This window comes from Capricornis sumatraensis, chromosome 1 (assembly GCF_032405125.1).
Source record: "Capricornis sumatraensis isolate serow.1 chromosome 1, serow.2, whole genome shotgun sequence".
Taxonomy (NCBI): domain Eukaryota; kingdom Metazoa; phylum Chordata; class Mammalia; order Artiodactyla; family Bovidae; genus Capricornis; species Capricornis sumatraensis.
In genome coordinates, this window is record NC_091069.1 from 189,512,707 (window position 1) to 189,537,717 (window position 25,011).

Genomic DNA, 25,011 nt, shown 5'->3' on the forward strand with positions numbered 1-25,011 from the left:
GGTACAGAGTGTACTTTGCACAAATCAGTCACATTCCTGAGAACTGGTTCCCTGCTGCCCATCCACAGCCTGGAAGCCTGTCCCAACACAGAGTTTTAGACTTGAGTCCCTACCCCCAGCCACCAGAGCACCGCAGTCTTTGACCTTTACTTCCCTGTGAGGCTATAGGCTCCATGACTAATCGCCAGAGAGTTTTAAAAACATGGGGAGGTGTGACTATAGCTGGCCAAAATTACCCAATAATTATTATTAAGCACAACATTATTAAGCTGGAATGGATTTCTAAAATCATCTAATCCAGTCCCTAGAGTTTACAGATGAGAAACTAAGACAAAGACTGAAGAATTGGTGTATCCAGTTCATGCAGCTGTTAGTGGTAGAGTTGGGATTAGTGTCTGAGTCTCCTGGATTGACTGAGATGGGTCAGGGTGCTAGCCTCTCATTAAATGTTCCATGAATGCTTGTTTTGCTTCTTTGAGTTTCAGTTCAGTTCAGTTCAGTTGCTCAGTCATGTCCGACTCTTTGTGACCCCATGAATCGCAGCACGCCAGGCCTGCCTGTCCATCACCAACTCCCAGAGTTCACTCAGACTCACGTCCATCGAGTCAGTGATGCCATCCAGCCATCTCATCCTCTGTTGTCCCCTTCTTCTTCTGCCTCCAATCCCTCCCAGCATCAGAGTCTTTTCCAATGAGTCAACTCTTCACATGAGGTGGCCAAAGTACTGGAGTTTTAGCTTTAGCATCATTCCTTCCAAAGAAAGGCCATTGGTTTTCAAATGATGGAACCCTGTTTCAAGGGGAATGTTTTCAAAGAATTCCACTAAAATCTGCTGTGGCTAAAGAGGGATAGAAGGCCATTGTAAACTGCCAAGGGTAGAGGCAATTGTTCTCTGTCTCTGTTTATTGGTGATGAGCGTTTACTGCCAGGGACTCTTTCATAGCAAGGGAACAGGGCAGCAGCTCTCTCTATGGTTGCTACGGGTATCCTGGTCTTACTTCTGTGACAAAACCTTGCAGCTACCCTAGAATCTGTGGTCAGTCTGAACTGGCCTTTTCTGTCTCCCCAGACTCTATCTTTGGAAGCACCTGCCAGAATTAAGAACAAGGCTCCCTCCCCTGACTGGCCCCAGGAAGGAGAGATCACCTTTGAGAATGCAGAGATGAGGTACCAAGAAAATCTCCCTCTGGTCCTGAAGAAAGTGTCCTTCACCATCAAACCCAAGGAGAAGATTGGCATTGTGGGTCGAACAGGATCAGGTAAGGATCCCCTCTCTGAAGAAATGTTTGAATCAACCAGAGTCAAGTTTAGGGCCCACGATTTGCTGCTTATTGAATATCACTCTCATCTCTTCAAACCAGATTCCTGTTAGATGAGTAATTAGTGTCTCACATCTCTGAAACCACTTTTTTTTTTCTTCCCACATAATTTTTATTTAGTTGCAATCATAGGATATGTATGGAGTAGGGAATGGAAAACCAATTCAATATTCTTGCCTAGGAAATTCCATGGACAGAGGAGCCTGGCAGACTACAGTCCATGGGGTTGCCAAGAGTCAGACATGACTGACCATGTGAGCATGTGTGCACACAAACAGGATATGTAAAAGATGGTGTTATACTTTTTAAATTTAATTTTCATAAGGTGAAACCACTTTTTGAGGTTTATTTTCAACACTGCTTCAAAACATTTAATATTTTTTCTAATCATCAAAGTATACATTCTCAATGCAGAACACTTGAAACATGTCAGTTCAGTTCAGTTGCTCAGTCATGTTCGACTCTGCAGCCCCATGGACTGCATCACACCAGGCCTCCTTGTCCATCACCAGGTCCTGGGGCTTGTTCAAACTCATGTCCATCGAGTCAGTGATGCCATCCAACTATCTCATCCTCTGTCATCCCCTTCTCCTCCTGCCTTCAATCTTTCCTAGCATCAGGGTCTTTTCCAGTGAGTCAGTTCTTCACCGCAGGTGGCCAAAGTATTGGAGCTTCAGCTTCAGCATTAGTCCTTCCAGTGAATATTCAGGACTGATTTCCTTTAGGATTGACTGTTTGATCTCTTTGCAAAGGGACTCTCAAGCATCTTCTCCAGCACCGCAGTTCAAAAGCATCAATTCTTTGGTGCTCAACTTTCTTGTGGCCCAACTCTAACATCCATACATGACTACTAAAAACACCATAGTTTTGACAAGATGGACCTTTGTTGGCAAAGTAATGTCTCTGCTTTTCAATATGCTGTCTAGGTTGGTCATAACTTTTCTTCCAAGGAGCAATTTCATGGCTGCAGTCACCATCTGCAGTGATTTTGGAGCCTAAGAAAATAAAGTGTGTTACTCTTTCCATTCTTTCCCCATCTATGAAGTGCCATCTATGCCATGAAGTGATGGGCCCAGGTGCCATGATCATAATTTTTTGAATGTTGAGTTTTAAACCAGCTTTTTCACTCTCCTCTTTCACTTTTATCAAGAGGCTCTTCAGTTCCTCTTCACTTTCTGCCATAAGGGTGGTGTCATCTGCATATCTGAGGTTATTGATATTTCTCCCAGCAAACTTGATTCCAGCTTATGCTTCATCCAGCCCAGCATTTGGCATTACGTACTCTGCATATAAGTTAAATAAGCAGAGTGACAGTATACAGCTTTGATGTACTCTTTCCTAATTTGGAACCAGTTGGTTGTTCCATGTCCGGTTCTAACTGTTGCTTCTTGACCTGCATACAGATTTCTCAGGAAGCAGGTAAAGTGGTCTGGTATTTCCATCTCTTGAAGAATTTTCCAGTTTGTTGTGATCCACACAGTTAAAGGCTTTGGCTTAGTCAATAAAGCAGAAGTAGAATATTTGGAAACATATAGCAAAGTACAAAAGGTGAAAGGTACACATAACTCCACTACCCAGAGATAATTAACTGCTAGCATTTTGGTGGATATCTAATTAGGCTATCAACAAATGTATTTTACAAAAATGAGGTACTTTTACCCACACTGTTTCATGGCCTATTTATAAAATTACCACGTATTTTCCATGCCAATTAATATTCTATGACATGATTTCTATGCAGTATGACATAAAATTCTGTTTTATGGATATATCATAATTTATATTAACCCAGATCCAATTGAAGGGCAGTGAGTTGTTGTCAATTTTTTGCTTTTATGAATAGCACCACAGCAACATCCTTATTTCTATGAAGTCAAAATATACAAAAAGCTTAAGGTCTTTGTGATGTGTTACAAGTATAGTCTCGTATTTATTAGAAGGCAACATAGCTCTAAATAAGGAATCTGTGTTCCTTCGAAGACAGAAATTATTTGAGTTCCCTACTGTTCTTAGAAGTGTGTTTCTTTCCGCCTTTCTTTCCTGAATAACATTTCAAGATTGAGTCTTGGCTTCTTTCACTAACCTGTTCACCCTTGTGTAAGAGTTCTCTCTGAGTCACTTCTCTTGAGCTTTCTGGGCTCTGTGCTCCCTTGGCACCAAAACTCCTTTAGCTTTTTTTTTTGCTTGCCATTAAAAAATAGTCTTTTCTAGTCAATTTACTTTAAAGAATGTGGTAAGCAGAAAAGAAAAAGCTATTTCCTGCTCCCTCTTTGAAGGCATTATTTCACGTCAAAACAAGATACGGCCTCTAGGTTTTTACGCTGGAGAGAGAATGCCCAGCCATGAGGGTGACTGTACCCGTGGCTCTTACTTTGCTCCCTCCCATAGATTCCCTCTGCTGCATTGGCCCCCTAGGGGTGCACTGCTCACCTAAAACCTCTGACCTCCCTTCTTGTGATGTCCTTTTAACACACTAAGACAGATCAAAATTTTCACCAAGACTTTATTAAAGTATAAGTAGATGAGAAATAAAAATAAAATAAAATAATTCTAAATAGCCTGACTTACAAAGTCTAAACTGTAATCTTAATAAGGTCCTTTCAAGACTGTGACATAGGTCCTGGCTCTCTGCCATGGTTTTAACCACCTGAGGACATCATGGCTTTTTTTTACCAGCACATTCCATCTGTGCAAAGGTAGTCTAGACTCAGATCTTTTGTTAGAACAGAACAACTTAACCTGTTTACTTAAGCACTGTTCCTTCCATCATTCCTTCGAGATTTATGGTGCTCAGATAAATGGTGCTTATCATTTATTTGAGCACCATTCCTTCCTTTGAGCATCATTTATTTGAGCACCTTATATCTTGAACCACTGCCTTGGCACTGAAGGGGGCCCTCCACCTCCTCCCTTCTACCTGGGTGAGAGACCACTAGCCAGATCCCCCAGTCCTGCAAAAGCTACTCCCAGGAGGAAAGGCTCCTTGAGAACTGTTCTGCTGCATGGATTCGGGCTTCCCAACTCGCAGATGGACATGAAGAGCCCTTCCATAAGGAGACGGACAGTCAGGGTTCCCAGAGGTTGTTTGACAGGGGTCAGATCTAGACTGCAGGTCTGTGGCTACAGACACTGGGCTAAGGCAGATATTTGTATCCTCATTGACCTCTGAGTAGACAGTCAGGAGGCTGCCATGAGGAGTCTCTAAGTACATGGAGGCAGAGCAGGGAAGGAGAGTCAAGAACCAGAAAACTGGAACTTCTCTGGCAGTCCAGTGGTTAAGACTCTGGCTTCCAATCTAGAGGGTATGAGTTTGATCCCTGATTGGGGAGCTAAGATCCTGTATGCCTCAGCGTGTGGCCAAAATTTTTTTTTTAAATAAATAAATCAAACTAGTTTTAAAAAGGTGTGTTTTTTTTTTAAAGACAACCAGGAAAACTGCTCAAACAACTAAAAACCCATAGTTCTGCATCTAAATTGTGGGTCTGACTTGCAGAAAGATAGACAGGACTATGTCAAACTTATTTTTTTTTTGATGGGGGAAGAGCACTGAGCTTTTTAAATATATATGTAAGTATTTAACAAAGTCGTTTCAGTTCTCAGAATCTGTTTCAAGGAAATTTTCTGAAGTCGTTTCAGTTCTCAAAATCTGTTTCAGGGAAATTTTCTGAGGTAGGAGCAGTTTGAGTGATGACAAGGTCACCATAGCATTATTCTGCTGCTGCTATCTGGTCACTAAGTCATGTCCAACTCTTTGCAACCCCATGGGCTGTAGCCTGCCAGGTTCCTCTGTCCGTAGGATGTTCCCAGCAAGAATACTGGAGTGGGTTGTCATTTCCTTCTCCAGGGGATCTTCCCAACCCAGGGATCAAACTTGGCAGGCAAATTCTTTACTACTGAGCCCCTGGGAAGCCCTATAGCATTATTCTAGCAAGTTTTAATTAAACTACATGTGCAACATTAGAGGACTGTTTAAATAAGAGTACAGCCACAGAATGGAAATTATTGTAGCCACTAAAACTTTATCTCAAAAAGGTAATAATATAATTGAGTGCTTGCTATGTAATGTTCAGTGGAGAAGATAGTTACAATATTTCTCTGCTATCATCTCAACTCATAAGGAAACAAACTAAAAGGAAAAGTGTCCCCAAAAAAACAAAAAAAAGCAGGACTTTCCTGGTGGTGCAGTGGCTGGCGCTCTGTGCTCCTAGTGCAGAGGTCCTGGGTCTAATCCCTGGTCAAGGAACTACACTCCACATGCAGCAACTTAAAAAAAAAGATCCCACAACTGAGACCCACTGTAGCCAAATAAATAAACAGATAATGTACATACATAATTTTTTTTTAAAGCAGTAGTTAGATAATGGGAAATTGATGTTATCTGCTTGAATTGTTTATATCATTTTTTAAATGAAAAGTCAATTATGAAAGGCTATTCTGCCTATCACTGTGATCCTGAACTTGCTATTTTATCTCCCAAACCTGCTTTTTTATATTTTCCTATCGGTTGAGAATCCACAGTCACTCATTTTCTCAAATCTCAAACTCCTTTCCTTGTTTGTTTAGCCTAGAACTCCCTTCCCTAGCTTCGTGGCAGTGAAAGGCCTCGTCCTGTTTTTCTCTCCTGAGATAAGGGGACAGAAGAGAGACAACAGCTTGTCCTCTGACTTTCCTCAAGCTCCTAGCTCTTGGTTCTTGCCTAAGAAGCATCAAACCCTGTGTACCTGTACCTAAGGTGAAAAGGAGACGTTTTTCCATTTTACTCTCAGGAGAGTGTAATGGTCCCTCCCACTCCTTCTCAGGCTGCAGTATGTTGTATAAGCGTATATGCTCGGTAGCTCCAGAGAGTTCCTTGTTTTTTGTTTTTGTTTTTCTGGCTATCACTTTCTGCATTATCTGAGTTATCTACGTTATCCATTGAAATAATGATTGAACAGAAATAGAAAAATAGATGATGTTGCCCTGAGAAGAAGCCAGTTTTGTCTTCCCAGAATTTGCCAATCGAATGACTCTTGCCTGTCTTCTGACTTATCAGGGAAGTCCTCTCTGGGCATGGCCCTCTTCCGCCTGGTGGAGTTGTGTGGAGGCTGCATCAAGATTGATGGAGTGAGAATCAGTGACATTGGCCTTGCTGACCTCCGGAGCAAGCTCTCCATCATTCCCCAGGAGCCAGTGCTGTTCAGCGGTACTGTCAGGTGAGACCTCAGCACCATGCGCTTCGTGCCGTGTCACAGGCCAAGTGAGTGGGATAGAACCCCGCCAGGGACTGAGATCCAGTGGCCTCTGGTGCGGCACTTTCTCAACACCGTGCACTCCCTGTTGCAGGAAGAGCAGCTCCACAGTACTAGTCACCTCATTAGTTAAGCAGGACCCGGGGGCCTTGCAGCGGGATGGTAAGAAGTCAGACAGATCTGGACTGTCTGTCTTCAGACAAGTTACTTAGCCACTCCTAAGCTTGTTTCCTCCTCCATGAAATGGGGATGTTACTAAGATCTGTTGTTGTGATGACTGAATGAATTTGTACAAATTTTATAGAAGCGTGGAGGCTGGCAGAGGGCGAGCATTCTGTGCATGGAAGCAGCCACCATCATCCCTCGCTGTCCTCTCTCCTAGGGACACTCAAGAGTTGCAGTTCTCTCAGTGGTTTTTGGGCATTATTACTACTCATGGTTTCTCATTTTCTAGTATCTTCTGCAAACTTTTGGTTCTTACTCTGGAATGATGTCCCTCTCTGAAATCTTCCAGATTGCCAAAGAAAACATTTCTTTTCTCGACCTGTTATAACAGTAACTATTAAGGAAATACGTTTAACCCCATTGTCTTTTCCTGTGCTTTATCAGGCTAGCCTTAAGCTTTTGCCTCCTAAAAACAATCGGTTTCCATAATTTGTGTTCATTTCTATGAAAGTTGACTCTCTAAATAAAAATAGCTTCAACCATATAGTTGACCTAGATAGCACTTCTTTTTTAAAATCACTCTAAAAGTGATATTGTCATTTTCTCTACTTTTTAGCAGCTTCCAAGAAAAGGTACCAATTTAATTTCAAATAACCAGTGTTCAGAATTGTCTTTAAAACAGACTCATCCCCCCCACCCCCCACCACTTTTAGAAATGGCATTTGAACTCACTGATTTGAGGAGGTTCAGTAGATAAATTGAATTCTTACCTACATTTATGTGGGGTCAGTACTCTTGGGTGTGTTTATTTTGGCATTTCTCTAAATCACTTGTGAATTTGTATAGTACAGACTGGCTCTGTTGATGATGATAAATGAAAGTGTTAGTCACTCAGTCATGTCTGACTCTTTGCAACCCCATGGACTGTAGCCCACCAGGCTCCTCTCTCCATGGAATTCTTCAGGCAAGGATACTGAATTGGGTTGCCATTCCCTTCTCCAGGGGATCTTTCCCACCCAGGGATTGAACCCTCGTCTCCCAAATTGCAGGCAGTTTTGATGATGATTAATCATTCCCTTTGGGTAAATAAATAACAAGGTCAAACAAGCAACATCAAAGAGAATTAGAATTTATTGAAGACTCAAGTCTAAAGTTAAGAAATTGAGAGATATGACCAAATCTGCTCTTCTTTCCTGTAAATCTCTATTGTTAGGTGCCACAGGAATGCCTTTGAGAATAATATTGGCCTAATGATTTTTTGGCTCAGGACAAAAAAAAAAAAATTTTTCTGATTTTTTGAAAATCACCATTTAGAAGAGAACTAGAAAGTAAGACATGTTATAGACTTCCCATGAATATGCTGCTACCAAGAAGTATCAGTGTTCATTTCACATTTTTACAGCACTTCATTTAAGTCTGTGACTTGGCTTCTGGAGTTAACGGTTAAGAACTGACCTGCTGGCTGCTGTGGAAGCGCAGCCTGTTTGGGAGTCGGGGCCGTTTGTTACCAGCTCCAGAGGCGTGTTGCCACGCGATGGACAGGCTCAGTGGCTGGTGTGCTGCTGCCCGAGTTTTTAGTCATTGAGCTTGGAGCACTGTTTAGTTAGTCAGCTGTGCAAACCTAGGAAATCATATAAGTTACATTTTCTGCTTACTGGAATTTTGACTTTTTAGGTCAGTAGTAGACACTGAGGACAAATTCAATCCCAGACCTTCTACCTTTCCTTTATCCTCTCAAGTTTCTCATAGATCCCAAAGAATATCCAGTGTTTGATATTGTTTTGCTGTTCTTAGAAAATTAGAAGACCTGTAATGAGTTTCCCAAGGCAAGGGCAGGCTAGATCATCTGCTCCCTCAGCTACCTCCTGCTGCTGCTGCTAAGTCGCTTCAGTTGTGTCTGACTCTGTGCGACCCCATAGACAGCAGCCCACCGGGCTCCCCCATCCCTGGGATTCTCCAGGCAAGAACACTGAAGTGGGTTGCCATTTCCCTCTCCAATGCGTGAAAGTGAAAAGTCAAAGTGAAGTCACTCAGTCGTGTCCGACTCTTAGCAACTCCATGGACTGCAGCCTACCAGGCTCCTCCGTCCGTGGGATTTTCCAGGCAAGAGTACTGGAGTGGGGTGCCATTGCCTTCTCCAGCTACCTTCTAGAGACTCCAAATTTTGGAACTGTATCTCCACCGCCATTAAACAGCATTGGGGTGGGTACATCTCCTGGAGATTCCAACTTGCAGTTAAAGTGTATCAGAAGGGAATTCAAGGTAAAACCAAAATTGGACAAACGAAATTCAGAATCTCGAAAGATAAAAATGTCTGAATTGTTCTGCATACAAATATCGATAAATCATAGACCAGATCGTTTAGGGGCACACCCCTCCCTGGATTAGCCCTTTCCAATAGCTCATCCTAATCCGATCCATTCCAGTAGCTCATCCAGGCCTGCCTCATCCAGCTGTCTGGGTTTGAGCTCCTGTGTCTGGGCTCCTGTCTGTCTGAGGCCAGCCAGTACTTTCCTCTGCCGTTTGCTCTGATGATTATCTCCATGAAGAGAGGTCCGTTTTCATCCAGACCTAAATACTTTGGCTGACCTTCTCTCTTTCATAGTCCTGGCAATACTTTTCTTTTCCCAGAGGACCTATGCTTCCTGGTCTCAGGAAGCCCATCTCTTTGCCTCCACCCTCGCTTTCCGTCCTTGTGGACTGTCTGCAGTCTGGCTTGGCTGGTGGTTAGTCTGCCCCTCAGAGGGACTAGTTGTCCTCAGCTGTCACTCTGGTGTGTCTGCGTCTCAGTCTCCTCACCGGGAGCCTCTCTACCTAGCGTCCATCCATTATCAGGAAGCAGTGTTCTCACTTCTTCCTGTTCAGATGCTTTCTCTCCTTTTCTACTTGCCCATTTTATTTTATTTTTTTCCACTTTTGAGGAATATCTCAAGCTCTCAACTCAAAATCACAACAAAGATACCCGAGCCCACAGCTGATCCACCTCTGCTTTGGTTCATTCCGGGCCAAAACACCTTCAGGCAGAAGCACGTAGTGCTCTAGAAGAAATGGAAGCTGCTCCAAATTTGAAGCAGTTCTTAGAATCTCAAGGTTTTTCATTTGTCTTTTTATTATTTTGTTGTGTAAGAGGCCCCCCTTTTACTTTTTTTGACATCTGAGTCTCTGTGGAATCAAGGAATCCCCAAAAGCTTCTAGTCTCAATGTCAGCAAGTAATGGTAAATCTAGGATAACTATGAAGAACACTAGATGTTATCTAAGTTTTGTTGAAGTCTTTCTGGCTGGGATTTTGTATGAAATCTCTGTATCTTCGTCTCAATTTTGCTGTGAACCTGAAACTGGTCTTTTAAAATTGTCTTTAAAAGAAGGAAAAGATCATTCTGGGGCATTCCCTGGTGGCCTAGTGGTTAGGATTCTAGGCTTTCACTCCTGGGGCCCAGGTTCAGTCCCTGGTCAGGGAACTGAGATTCTGCAAGCTGTGGCATGGCCAAAAAAAAAAGTCACACTGTACCAGACACTGCTACTCTAAAGAACAACAATAACAATAGTATTAGCTAAGTTTATTGAGGATTTACATGGCCTACCGTCCTAAGCATTTAAATTGTATTAATTTATCAAAATTAAAGTACTCAAAATTTGATGAGGGTAGGTACTATTATTATGCCTATTTATAGGTAAAAAAGCTAAAGCCCAAAGTGGTTAAATAACTTGCCCAAAGCTAAGAATTTGAATCTGGGCTATTTGGCTCAGAGCCTGGGTTCTTCCTCACCATACTTGCTGTGTTGTCTCCTGAAGTTCCCACCACACCCTCCTCAGTCATAACCTTGAGAGGTAACCCTGTCTCTCCAAGCACTAAGGTTGGGCCTGCTTCCTCAGGCGTCTTGACCGTTAGTTACCTTTCTTTTTCCAGTGTCTTTAAAATTTCATTATCTGCTTTCAGATTTGCAGTAGGTCTCTGTCCCCTTTCCTGAGAAAAATTGTCATACAAACTCTGCTCTTCTCTTTGGTCTTTTTCATATGCTCTACTCTTAACTAAAAGCCAAAATCAGTCCATATTTCTGAATGACTATTTTGAGCTTTCCTTTAGCTTCCTGTCAGAAGGTCTGAGGGTCCCGTAGTCTCCTACCCTGAAATCCCAAGGCTGCAGGGAGGTGCCCACATGGACAGAGGACAGTGTGGTTCAGCGTGGGGTCTTCTGTGTGCCTGGAAGGGATTGCTGTATCCTCATTCCCCTCAGGAGATACTCTTGACCTTATTTGGTAGTTGTCAATAGGTGAGCTTAGAATATTGCTAAAAATAAAATATAAAAAACCAAAGATGAAAATACACTTTGGGCAACATAGGACTCCAGGACTTCAGACTGTTAAAAATAACCTTCATTCTCAGATTTTCTTTCTGTCCATCCACCCAGCTGAGTACTTAATGCAGTGGATGCATAACTTTGCTTGCTTTCATTTTTGTGGGTCAGACCAGGACCATCTGGCCACTGTAATGAGGATGTGATTTTGTTTTTTTCATTCTTGATTGAGTTCCCTGTTGAGATCAGTCTAGTCTGCCTTAATGTGTAGGTATACCACCTGCTGGGGTTTCCCCAATGGCTCAAGCAGGAAAGAATCCGCCTGCAATGCAGGAGACAAAGGTTCAATCCCTGGATAGGAAAGATCCCCTGGAGAAGGAAATGGCAACCCGTTCCAGTGTTCTTACCTGGAGAATGCCATGGACAGAGGAGCCTGGAGGGCCACAGTCCATGGGGTGGCAAAGAGTCAGACATGACTGAGAGACTAAACAGCAACACCTGCTGGTGTACATAAATATTCCCTATATATCTGGAACCCATGGCTTAGTCTTGGGGGCTCCTTCAGCTGGCATGATGGGCCTGGGCGAGGTTGAAGGTCAAGCCCATCCACAATGTCTGCCGAGTCTGATGGGGCGGCTGCTCAGTGAGCAGGGTCTGCACTCTGGTGTGCTTCCTGCTTGTCTAGTAGGCGTATCTGATGGTTTTACTGGATGTGTTTGTGTGCTAGGGATGCTGCAACAGTGTACCACAAACTGGGTAGTTTAAAACCACAGAACTTGACTCTCTCACAGTTCCTGGAGGCTAGAAGGATGACATCAAGTGTCAGCAGGGCCGTACTCTGAAGCCGGTAGGGTCCTTCCTTGCCTCCACTACGTGTTAGTGGTTTGCCAGCAGTCTCTGGTGTGCTGGGCTTGTAGAGTCATCATTCCAGTCTCTGCCTCCATTGTCACATGGGTTCCCTCCCTGTCTGTCTCTATGTGGCCCTCTCTCTAGGACTGGTGTCCTAGATTGAGAGTCTACCCTACTTTACCACTCCAGGCTGACCTCTTCTCACCTAATACTATCTACACTGATTTATTTCCAGATAAAGTCACATTCTTAGGTACTGAGGATTAAATTTCAGCATATCTTTTGGGGGGATACTCTTCAACCCATGATGCTAGGCATCAGTGTACAGTATTAACATTTCCTTGGGACTTCCCTGGCAGTCCTGGGGTTAGGGCTCCTCACTCTCATTGCTGAGGGCGCCAGTTCGATCCCTGGTTGGGAAACTAAAATCCCACAAGTCTCACAGCCAAAAGAGAGAGAGAATACTTCCTAGACTTAACTCTAGAGAAATTATCTGCACATTCCTTTCCTGAAAACCAGTACTATGGACCCTTCAGTCTTGAACATATATTTATTGAGGTCTTAACTCTGTGGAAAGGACTCGACTCAGCAGAATTGGGAAGAATCTGAACAAGTGATAAAATCTAAATCCTAAAATTATACAGTCCTTCCAGGAAGACATAGAGAAAGGGAAGATTTGAGCAGTAGGTGACGGGCTAAGCCAGAAATCCAAAAAGTGAGGTATCAAACCATAGGTAGCAGTTTATCAAGTTACTGGTGCTGGGAATTCCAGCCTTAGGTAAATACAAATTTTCTACAGGCAAACAGATCACAGTAGTAGAGACTGGGCAGTGTTCCAGGGAGCTTGGAGCTTGGAGGTAGAACCAGAGTAAGGTGGGGCCTCAAACCTTAGGAGCCTGAGCAGGCTGTCAGGCTAGACCTGGATACATGGAGACAGAATAGGAATTGACCTAGCAGAGCTGGCTAACAGGTAGATTCTAACTCAAGAAGAGGTTTTGCTGGCTCTAAATGGGAACTACAGTCAGAGCAGGAGCCAGATCAGAGCAGCCGGGTGCTAAACCACAGATCCTATTGCCTGAGGAAGAGTTGACTCTCTATAATGGGCAGAGGCCGCTCTTCAGCATGCAGTCCTGTGGGGTGGCTGTATAGAGAACGCAGTGCAGGGTGAGACCAGGCAAAGCATGGTCTTTGCTCAGGTGCTTTAAACATAACCCCTGTTTAAAGCCAGTCATGATTTCCCAAGAGAGTAGGTACCCCTTCTAGGATGATGAGGAATTCTGGACCACCACAAAAGTCCTGGAACTTTTTTTTTTAAGTCTTTATTGAATTTGTTACCATATTGCTTCTGTTTTATGTTTTGTTTTTGACTGTGAGGCACGCGGGATCTATGCACCCTGCATTAGAAGGGGAAATCTTAACCACTGGACCACCAGGGAATTCTCTTGTTTTAAAAAAGAGCTCTGAGCATTTTGGTTCAAGACTAAGAACCCTATTATGACCCCCAAGGTCAAGAATTCTGCTATAAAAGTATGAGGAAGTCCATATTAGACCACACAAATAGGAGAGAGAATATTTTATTATGAAAACTTGCCTTGCTGTCTGGATAAATGTCTCTCAGAGGATTGTCTTGCTAATCTTGCTCCATGGAATTCCCACCAGTCTGTTTTGAATCAGGGGAAAATGATTAACCTTTTATTCCCCCAGACTTGGGATGGAGAACATGTGTTTGAGTCTGTCCCTGATCTGTGGTATAACAAAGTTCCCCTAAAAAGGTGGCTGGAGAGGAGAGCCATAGACCCAGATTTCATCAACCCTGATGCATGTGCAGACAGACTCCAGAGTGTCAGAGGGACAAGGATGATCAGGTGCTTTCAGCGTCTTTCAGTTTTGTCTTTTTGATTAGAAACGGGTGAGATTCCCCTTTGACTTAGCCTGTGGCTGCCATTTCAGTTTTAGGTTATCAACAAATCGAACTGCCTTCTTTAACTGAGAGGGCTCTTCCTGGATGACATCCCTGCAGAGGTCAGCCTTCCCCATCTAGACTTTCCATTGGAAGGATCCTGGTGTTCAGGATCATGGGATTATTGTGTCCACTTGGAAAATGTGCTGAGTATAAGAGTCAAAGCCACCAAACAGTGTAACCAGGCATTTAAAGTGACCACATCCCCAGTCAGTTTAACAGCCACCAGCTGTCAAATGTCTACCATGTTCCAGGCGCTGTATCTACACATCTCTAATGTTCACAGCAACCTACCAGGGCGTGTCACGTCACTGTCTCCCCATTTTATAGGTGAGGAGACCGAGGAGTGACTTGTCCAAGCTCATGCAGATGGTAAGAGGCAGAGTAGGGATTCGGCCCAGTTGGCTCTTACTCTTACAAAAAATATTAGACAGTATACCCGGGCTACAACAGTGAGTAAGATCCAGAGAGGGATTCTAATCCAACGGAGGAGAGAGACAAATGAAACAGTGACGAGTACCATCATAAGGGTGAGCAGGGGGAACCCCCAGTCCAGGCCTGAAGGGCCAGAAGACACTTCCTGAAGACACCAGCTAAGTTGAGAGCTGAAGGATGAGAAGGAGGCATAGCCAAGGAGCAGGAACAGTGTAATAATGGTGCAGTAATAGTAGCTCTCACACACACTGCCAAGCCTGCAGCAGGCGCTCCTGCAAGCGCTTTACATGCGTGAATTGTAGTGCCCACAGCTGCCTTTTGAGGAGTTGCTCTTTTATTTTTTGGTTGCACTAGGGCTTCGTTGCTGCACAGGGGCTTTCTCTAGTTGCACGGAGTGGGGGCTGGTCTTGGTTTTGGTGTGCAGGCTTCTCATTGCGGCGGCTTCTCTTGCAGAGCACAGGCTGTCGGTGCTCAGGTTACGGTAGTCGCAGCACTTGGACTTGGTGACTGTGGCGTATAGGCTTAGTTGCTCTGAGGCATGTGGAATCTTCCCAGACCAGGGATCGAGCCCATGTCCCTTGTATTGGCAGACAGATTCGTATCCACTGCACCACCAGGGAAGTCCAAAGAGCTGCTCTTTTATCCCTTACACTTAAGGAAACTGAGTGTAGAGAAGTTAGGCTAACTTGGCCAGGGTCACACAGTTGTCATTGATAGAAGCTGTGAAGGAATCAAGCAGTCTGGCTCCAGAGCCCTTTCTTTTTACCAGTGCCGCTCACCTCAAAAGGTGGGGAGTGATCTCGTGTTCTAAGTGGTGGGAAGCACATGTGTGAAGGGACACGAGGAAGTAGGACTGTTTAGTGAGTCTCCCAGGAGTCCAGAGATGGCATGTACCAGCCTGCACTCTCCTCTAAAGAATTCTTCGGTAATGACCTGCTTGTGTTTGCATACCCGAGATTAGTCACCCCAGACATGGAGACGAGTGTGGATCAGAGCTAGAGTTCTCCCAAAGGTTTTTCTATTTCCCACACCTCAAGTGTAATTTATGAGCAAAGCAAATTATATTTAATATCTTTAAGATTACGAGACCCACAAATGTGATGTTTAGATCGAGACAAGACACCCAAAATTAATTCTACAGCCCACCTTCCACCCAGTATCTGTTTCATCACCACCTGTTCACCTCATCCTCCACGACAAAGAGCTTCCTCTCCTGTCTTTAACACTTTAAGAGCTATCTAGTCCTGTTGTTTTGGTGTCAATCTTAATCTCCTTGAGGTGCATACTTTTGGTATAGTAAGCAAGAACAGTTCCCAAACTGATTTTTGGTGCCAGTTAAATCCTTCCTCTTGAGCCCCTTTCTGCTTAGCTTTGTCCCTCCCCCTCCTGCAGGATCGGCTCCTTTCCTGGTCAGCTAGCTGTTGAGACCCCTGCCCAGTGACGGGGCTCTCACCCTGGTGCAGCAAGAGAGAGGGAGTTTCTCCTAGTTTATACATATAAGAGATGTATTTTAGTACGCATATGCGTAGGAAGAAGTCTAGAAAGATATATGCCAAAATGCTAACAGTGTTTGTTTCAAAGGATCTGATAAGTGATTAAATATATATTGGTTTTAGGGAATTCTCTGGTGGTCCAGTGGTTAATACTCTGGACTTTCGGTGCAGAGGACATGGGTTTGATCCCTGACTGGGGGACTAAGATCCCACATGCTAAGATCATATATATATATGGGTTTATATATCTTATATATATATATAAGATCATATATATATACGGGGTTTTTTTACTTTTTATGTCTATATTTCCTAACTTTTCTATAACTAACTTGTATCACTTACATAATAAAAATAATACAGTTCTGTAAAGACGAAAGGGAGGCTCATTCCTGTGACGGCCAGGCAGCAGCACGCCTGTCTCGGCTTCCACCTGTGGCCTGAGGGGTCTGAGCCCACTGTTTAAACCTTTACCACAGTCAGCCTGTGCAGGGTGGTTGCTTATGTGTTGGATCCCTAAGAAATTCCTATTATGTTTCTCATTAGATCAAATTTGGATCCCTTCAACCAGTACACAGAAGACCAGATCTGGGATGCCCTAGAAAGGACACACATGAAAGAATGTGTAAGTAAAGAACTGAGGGAGAACTTTGCTAGAATTTCAAGGATGGAAACTCGGTGATGCCATGGTCATTCCCCAGCCACCTCTGGCTGCCTCTGTCCAGCCCGGCCTTTCCCGCCACCTCCCGGATGTCTGTGGAGGAGCACTTCAGAGCAAGGCTTCCCAGGCATTTCACAATGGGTATAAAAGTCGGTATTTCCCTATCCTCACTTCCCCTCTCTTATTCCCTCCCATGGTCATATTTCCCTTTTTATTGTACCATCCATTGATTGAGAAGATATTAATGACAACCACTCAGAGTTCAGTAGTGCTTTTAAATCAAGTTCTATTTTATTAATCATAACAGTACAACATCCTTTTGAAGCATGTATATATGTGCAAAAGATTTATCACTTCTTGAGTCCGCAGAAAGCATGCAATGTGCATATGAACCTCTCAGAGTAACTTACCAGGCACCCTCCAAGGGCCACGAACTAAGATTACCCCTGGCCTGGAGTGGGGTCTCTTGTGCTCCTGCACACTAGTCCAGGATCTCCTGCCCAGATTCAACTAGAGCAGCTCTGCCTTCATGACCTTTCTCTTGGGCTTCTTCAAGCAATTTCATTTGAAGAACAGGTTCTATAGTTTATAGGAAGAAAAGTTTGACAGCCATGGGTCTACAGCTTTGGCCTTCAGAAAGAGAGTAGTTTTGTTTACCCCATCTCTCATTGCATGACCGTATTTTCAGGACCAAAAATGACAGGATTTCAGGACATAAAAAATATTGGAATTTCTGGGACATTTTGATGACATGAGACTAATAGATAGTTTAGTTGAAGTATGGAATGGCCTAGAAAATGTGGTCCTGCTACATGATCATCACACCTGTATGTTCTTTCTAAGTGAGCCAGATTCTTGGCTAATAATTCTTTCATCTGTTTAAGAATAATTTTGCCACTGGGTTTTTTACCAAATTTAGCTTTGTTTTCTTTCTTTCAAAATTTAGGTTTGTTTTTTTTTCTTTAACCCTTCTAATCCCTATTTCCTTTCTCCCTAGATTGCTCAGCTACCTCTGAAACTTGAATCTGAAGTGATGGAGAATGGGGATAACTTCTCAGTGGGGGAACGGCAGCTCTTGTGCATAGCTAGAGCCTTACTCCGTCACTGTAAGGTAAGGCAGTCTGGTGGGTGGCAGAGGAGGGAGTCAGCAGAAGCATAGGAAGATGGAAGAATAGCCATTGCCTGTGGCATGAGGTCCAAAGGCATTCTTGGCTCCGAGCCCAGTGGCACTTTTTTTTTTGGTTACACTGAATCTTTGTTGCTAGGCTTGGGTGTGGGCTTCTCATTGCATGGCTTAAAGCTCAACATTCAAAGAACTAAGATCATGGCATCCGGTCCCATCACTTCATGGCAAATAGATGGGGAAACAATGGAAACAGTGACAGACTTTATTTTCTTGGGCTCCAAAATCACTGCAGATGGTGACTGCAGCCATGAAATTAAAAGATGCTTGCTCCTTGGAAGAAAAGCTATGACCAACCTAGACAGCATATTAAAAAGCAGAGACATTACTTTGCCGACAAAGGTCTGTCTAGTCAAAGCCATAGTTTTTCCAGTGGTCATGTATGGGTGTGACAGTTGGACCATAAAGAAGGCTGAGTGCCGAAGAATTGATGCTTTTGAACTGTGGTGTTGAAGAAGACTCTTGAGAGTCCCTTGGACTGCAAGGAGATCCAGCCAGTCCATCCTAAAGGAGACCAGTCCTGAATATTCATTGGAAGGACTGATGCTGAAGCTGAAGCTCCAATACTTTGACCACCTAATGGGAAGAATTGACTCATTGAAAAAGACCCTGATGCTGGGAAAGATTGAAGGCAGGAGGAGAAGGGGACAACAGAGGATGAGATGGTTGGATGGCATCACCAACTCAATGGACATGAGTTTGAGCAAGCTGCAGGAGATGGTGAAGGACAGGGAAGCCTGGCGTGCTATAGTCCATGGAGTTGTAGAGAGAAGGACACGACTGAGCGACTGAACAACAACCACCCTGTTGAGCAGGGACTCCAGGGCTCACAGGCTTCAGTAGTTGCAGCTCCTGGGTGCTAGAGCACAGGCTCAGTAGTTGTGGCACTTGAGCTTAGTTGCTGTGTGGCATCTTCCCGGACCAGGGCTTGAACCCATGTCTCCTGTGTTGGCAGGTGGATTCTTCACAACTGAGCTGCCAGGGACGTCACTCAGTGGCTTTTTTTTAAGAGAATACCCAGAGATGTTTAACCTCGACACAATTTGGGTATATGGATATTTTATCTGCTTTTTTGTTTTTATTTTTGATGGCCTCGAGCCTTCAGTTTCCAAGGGCAACTTGTTTCTGTCCTGTGAGTAGTTTTAGTATTGGAAGCCATAGACTTAAAAGATTTTAAAACTGTAAGACATGTCCAGACCATCAAATACAGTCCCCTCATGTTAAAACTGGAAAAGGGAAGTCCAGAAAAGTCACTCTTCAGAGTCACAGAGCAAGTGAGGTGAATAGTTTGTTAGATCAGTATTTTACATATTTGTGGAAATCAAGGCAAACATATGAATTTGAAGTTATATCAATTCTAAACAAAATAGTATTTTTACATTTGTGTGTACTTATTTAGAAAAAAACAATATATGATATAAAATTCAAAGCCTAAAACACATTTTGGTGAAACCTAGATTAACTAGAATGCTTAAGGAATTGGTTGGATCCCTCTTTCTCCTCTCTTCCCCGACAGATTCTGATTCTAGATGAAGCCACAGCTGCCATGGACACCGAGACAGACTTACTGATCCAAGAGACCATCCGAGAAGCATTCGCTGACTGCACCATGCTGACGATTGCCCATCGCCTACACACAGTCCTAGGCTCTGATAGGATTATGGTGCTGGCCCAGGGGCAGGTACTGAGCCCCCAAGGGACCTTGATTTGGCACGTGTCTGGGAGGAGCACTGGCCCCTGGCAGGACTGGGCTGATGGCCCTCGTAGCATTCAGATAAGCAGCCACAGTGACTCCAGCCTGGTTCCCTTTGCATGGGATGCAGCCCTCGCAGTCAAGAGCTTGAGTCTGGAGCATGCCTGTTGGGTTCTCATTATGCTTTCCTACCTGCTCTTTTGTTGCTCGTGAACAGTAACACTTTGACTTAGGTCAGAGAGCATGTGTACTTTGTAGTTCACTCACAGGCCTTTTCCAAAGCTGTTGAGACCAGCCACCACACGTCTGCTTTTCACAGTCATGTAGTGGTGCCAGACTTCTTGCTGTTCCCAGCTTTCCCACATACTGGGCCCCAGGCTTTTTCATTTCCTACTATTTCCTTTCAGTGCTGTTGGCTATAAACCATCTTGGGTCCCCTAAGCATTTCCACCTCTGTTTACTCATACAGTTCCATCTACCTAAAATGCCCTTTCCTGTGCTCGCTCTCCCGTGTGGACCTGCCTATGCCCTGCCTGTCCCATAAGAGAGCCAGTGTCTGCCTCCCCCCTTACTGTACAGGGTGTCTGCTCTGGCAGCCAACCTCATACCGTCACATGGCCAGCCCCAGGAAGACACTTTGTCCTTACGCCTGTCTCTGTTGGACAGGATAGCCTTTCCTAAGAGCATCCCAGGAGATGTCCTGTTCTCTCTCCTGGGCCAGAGTCGTGTCACACACCTTTGCCCTGCAGCAAGGGAGGCTGGGGGAGTGAGTATGTGGCCTCTGTCTGGAGGCAGGTTCTGCCAGCACACTGTTCCGTTTTCTACTGCAGTGTGATTTCCGGTGACTGCCTAGTAGTCTATCATGGGAATGGATAATTGACTGAGTTGAACCCTTATACTCACTTCCCTTTTGTTTTTCTGCCAACTAGGACTCTTTTCCATCCATAGGTTTGGATCAGCTTGCACAGCAAGATGCCATTTACTTGGTATGCCTTTGACTTGAGCTGCAGTTTCTTCCCTCTGCAGCATATAGGACCTTTTGATTGATTCCTTCTTACACAAGGCTGAAAGAATGGAGACTTAATGTGAAGGCACTCTGGAGGTGTCTCTAAATTTTCTCTTCACTAAACTCTGGTTAGTTTTTAAAAAAGAGAGAGAACCCAGATGGGCATGGCAGAGCTAGCTGGAACTGCCACGTTGATTCCATCCTCCAGGGTTTGGGGCTTTGCCCCTCTTCCTGAGCTGTGGATCCTATAGGACACCCCGAGTGTCCCCAAGTCACCTTCCGTTGCTCTCTCCTTCCTCTACAGGTGGTGGAGTTCGACACCCCATCCGTCCTTCTTTCCAACGACAGCTCCCGGTTCTATGCCATGTTTGCTGCTGCAGAGAACAAGATTGCCGTCAAGGGCTAACTCCCCCAGCGCCGTCCACATCTCATTTTTTTGGAGCATTGCCATTCCCTGCCTGGGGCGGGCCCCTCACCGTGTCCTCCTGCCGAAACCTTGCCTTTCCCGATTTTATCTATCGCACAGCAGTTCAGGATTGGCTTGTGTGTTTCACTTTTAGGGAGAGTCCTATTTTGATTATTGTATTTATTCCATATTCATGTAAACAAAATTTAGTTTTTGTTCTTAATTGCACTCTAAAAGGTTCAGGGAACCGTTACTATATATGTATCAGAGGCCTATAATGAAGCTTTATACGTGTAGCTATATCTATATATAATTCTGTACATAGCCTATATTTCCAGTGAAAATGTAAGCTGTTTATTTTATATTAAAATAAGCACTGTGCTAAGAACAGTGCAGATTCCTTTCTATCATTTTTGTACAGTCTGCTGCACTAGAGGTCTGGTTTTGCTATTAGACTATAGGAAGGGTAGCGTGCGTTCTTCCCCAGCTGGCTGTTTCACGGTGCCAGGATTTCTGGGTGTCTGAAGGAAGGAGTGTAGCAGTAGCCGGCCCTCCAGTGGCCCCCCTGCTGCCTTCCCAGCAGCCACGCCGGGGTGGGGCAGAGCGGGGGCCACGGAGGCGGCGCAGAGCACCGTGAATTCTCAGGGCTCCTGCTTTCTGTCCTCTTGTCACCTCACCGCTTCTGTCGGGAGAGCAGTGGGTCAGAGTCCCAGACCCCTCTCCTCCCCCTCCACCGGGACCGAGAATCACAGACCCTTCCTTGGCCAAGGGGGAGCATCCTCCTGCCGTCCGCTTTTCTGCTGTTGCTTCTCAGCAAGCATTGAGTCTGCCCCGAGTGTCCCACTGCCTCAGGTTCCCAATGCTGGCCGGCGCACGGAGCTCTGGCTCCTTGAAACCGTCGGTTCCGAGCCCTGGAGCCCACTGCTGCTTGGCCCGATGGTCCTTCTTCATTTGCCTGGCCTCACACCCCCACAGTTGAGTGACAGGGTTCAGGATTTCGTGGGTCTGTTTTCCTTTCTCCCTGCGGTTGCCGCAGAGTCTCTTCCTCTCTCCAAAGTCCGCGACTTTAAGCAGCTCTTGCTAATCAGTGTCTCACACTGGTGCAGAAGTTTTTGTACTGTAAAGAGACCTACCTCAGGTTGCTGATTGCCGTGGGGCTCGGTGTGTTCCCACCAACCCCGGTTGTGCCGTGGGGCCAGTAGCTCAGGTGGGCGTGCTCACTGCTGTCATCCGTTGAATGGTCAGCATTGCATGTCGTGACCAACTAGACATTCTGTCGCCTTAGCATGTTTGCTGAACACCTTGTGGAAGCAAAAATCTGAAAAAGTGAATAAAATTATTTTGGATTTTCTAAAACTCTTGGTGTGGAAAATAATTCTCTGGGAGGGGAATAAGCTGTCTTTGAGTGGCTTTGGAGTCCCAGAACCTTGGATCTGAATATCCAGCAGTGAAGTGACAGAGGGGAGGGGCCAGTAGTGGAGCTGACTAGTTGCAGCGGATGTGGAGTACACCTTGCCTTGAATCACTGCATCGGGCCGAAGTCCCTGCAGCCTGTGTCCTGGGTGTGGTCACCAAATCAAGCTCCTGTGCTGCTGAAAAGAGTCGGAAGTGGAAAGGGTTGTAGTGAGATCGGTGGCTGTGGAGAAATATGTTTTAAACGAACAGTTTGTTGAGGGTTCTCAGCAATCCAAACAATGTAATTGCTCTTTCAGCCAATTCATTCAGATTAATTTATTGAGGATCAAGTGCCCATTCAAAAGGGTACTCATTCTAACATTTCTCAATATGTCATATTGTATGCAGAAAGCTTTTAAACTATTTGGTATCAGTTCTGCTGAGTCATCAATAACCTCAGATATGCAGATAAAACCACCTTTTATGGCAAAAAGCGGAGAGGAATTAAAGAGCCTCTTGAAAGAGGAGAGTGAAAAAGCTGGCTTAAAACTCAACATTAAAAAAATGAAGATCACTGCATCCGGTCCCATCACTTCATGGCAAATAGATGGGGAAACAATGACAGACTTTATTTTCTTGGGCTCCAAAATCACTGCAGATGGTGTTTGCAGCCATGAAATTAAAAGATGCTTGCTCCTTAGAAGAAAATCTATAACCAACCTAGACAGCATATTAAAAAGCAGAGACATTACTTTGCCAACAAAGGTCCGTCTTATCAAAGCTATGGTTTTTCCAGTGGTCATGTGTGGATGTAAGAGACTACAAGAAAGCTGAGCACTGAAGAATTGAGGCTTTTGCACTGTGGTGTTGGAGAAGACTCTTGAGAGAGTCCTTTGGACTGCAAAGAGATCAAACCAGTCAGTCCTAAAGGAAATCAGTCCTGAATATTCATTGGAAGGACTGATGTTGAAGCTGAAGCTCCAATACTTTGGCTACCTGATGCAAAAAACTGACTCATTGGAAAAGACCCTGATGCTGGGAAAGATTAAAGGCAGGAGGAGAAGGGGAAGACAGAGGATGAGATGTTTGGATGGCATCACTGACTTGATGGACATGAGTTTGAGCAAGCTCTGGGAGTTGGTGATGGACAGGGAAGCCTGGTGTGCTGCAATCCATGGGGCCACAAAGAGTCAAACGTGATTGAGCAACTGAACTGAACTGAACAGCCCCTAACCCAGGTCCTCAGCTCCTCAAGCTGGGATTACATTGGAAGAACCTCCCAAATATCTAACTACCTGCAGGATTTTCCTGATCCATTCTGACTTGTACTCTGACTCAATCTGTCATTGATGTTAATCACACGCTCACGTTTTCAGTCTAATTTCACACAGCTCCCCTGTTTCAAACAGATGAATTCCTTCATCTGTGTTCAATTTGGATCTTTCAGGCTCTTTACAGCCATTCTGTGGGCATTATTGGGGTCTCCATCTGTCCAACTGGCTCCATCTAAGTCACCTTGTGCATGTCCTTTTCCCATCACTCTTGTCTGCTGACTTCCCCTCATCTGGTGTGAGAGGAATAACCTGGCCGTAGGCCCTGGGAGGACCATCCATCACCTCCCATGGATGACCATAGGAACGTGGACCTGCTGCTTTTCCTGCCTGAATCTCAGCTTCTTCCTCAGAAAAATTGGGAGCATAATGTCTATCTTATCTTACAGGGGAAAAACACTGAAAACTGTTTTGCAAGCAAACCACATTCTTTAGCTATTTCTGTGCTTGTGTCCACACCATAGAGACACATCCTCCATGAAATCATGAACTCCACGTTGCAGAGTCAGACATGACTGAGCGACTGAAGTGCTGAGTCATCAGAAAGTGGATGTTAAACCCAGCCGTTTTTACAAACCAGTATCATAGAAATTAAGGGGCTCAGCTCTTAAGTTAAAAATGTTCCTCAACTGCCACATTTCAAGTGCTTTGTCACCACCTGTGGCCTGTGGCTACACAAACATATTCAATAGAATGTTCTCGGCATTGTGGAAAGTTCTCTTGGATGGCACCAAGGTAAGTAACCACTTTTTTGGATGCACTGGAATTGCCCTCCAAGAATGGTAACAAGGGTGGCAGAAGGAACCCTGCATGGTCATCCCAGAAAAGCTCGCTGCTGCATATGACACTGACTTCCCCTCCTTCAGTTCTGTTCTATCTTGGGTCTCCTCCCACCTCTGTAACCTGCTTTGTCCCTTTAGGAGGAGGCATTGCCCTGCCTTCTGCCCTCTCCCTTTGTTCTTCTTGCCTGGATTCCTTCACTCCCAGCAGCACAGTGACAGACCTTCAACTATGGGCTTGGTCTGTCTTTAGGACCAGTCTCTGCTGCCTGCTGAGCGCCTCCACTTAGCACCAAGCCCCTCAAACAGCCTTTTGAAAATCAGTGTTCCTTGTCTTAATTAGTGGCTCCTCTGACTTCCTTGGGTCTTTCAGGCTAGAAGCCTTTAGTTATATCAGTTCTCCTGCCCCTTCCCAATAAACTCAGTCACTTCAGGTCCTACGCGTCACCATCACCACCCCCTTCTCTCTCCTTTTGCCATAATTTAGACTCACCTCCCTTTCTTTTTTTAATTTGGTAGTTACAGCCTCATTGCTAGTCTCCCTGCCGCAGTTGTCCTCTCCAAATCACTGTATATACCACTTCCAAAATACAAACCAAAATGCAAGTTGATCAAATATTTTGCCTTCCAAAAGTCTTCAGGAGACAATTACCTGTAGAGTGGCCTATATTCCTGAGTTTGGCAGGGTGTTCATTATCTGGCTCCAACCCTCCTTTTCTACTCAGTATTCCTAAATATAAGCCAATATTTTATTTTTTATTTCTTTTTGGCTGTGTTGGGGCTTCATTGCTGTGAAGGCTCTTCTCTGGTTGC

At 44.6% G+C, this 25,011-nt stretch overlaps 1 protein-coding gene across 1 annotated transcript in view; it reads left to right on the plus strand.

Moving 5' to 3' along the window:
* The window catches only part of ABCC5 (ATP binding cassette subfamily C member 5), a 79,970-nt gene extending 59,169 nt beyond the window's left edge, over positions 1-20,801 (plus strand). Inside the window, exons 25-30 of the mRNA XM_068982262.1 lie at positions 1,070-1,259; positions 6,352-6,511; positions 16,291-16,369; positions 17,403-17,516; positions 19,105-19,269; positions 20,592-20,801. Coding sequence (XP_068838363.1) covers positions 1,070-1,259; positions 6,352-6,511; positions 16,291-16,369; positions 17,403-17,516; positions 19,105-19,269; positions 20,592-20,693 — 810 coding nt within the window. The 3' untranslated portion in view covers positions 20,694-20,801. The remainder of the gene's footprint in view (positions 1-1,069; positions 1,260-6,351; positions 6,512-16,290; positions 16,370-17,402; positions 17,517-19,104; positions 19,270-20,591) is intronic.
* Positions 20,802-25,011: the final 4,210 nt, after the last annotated feature.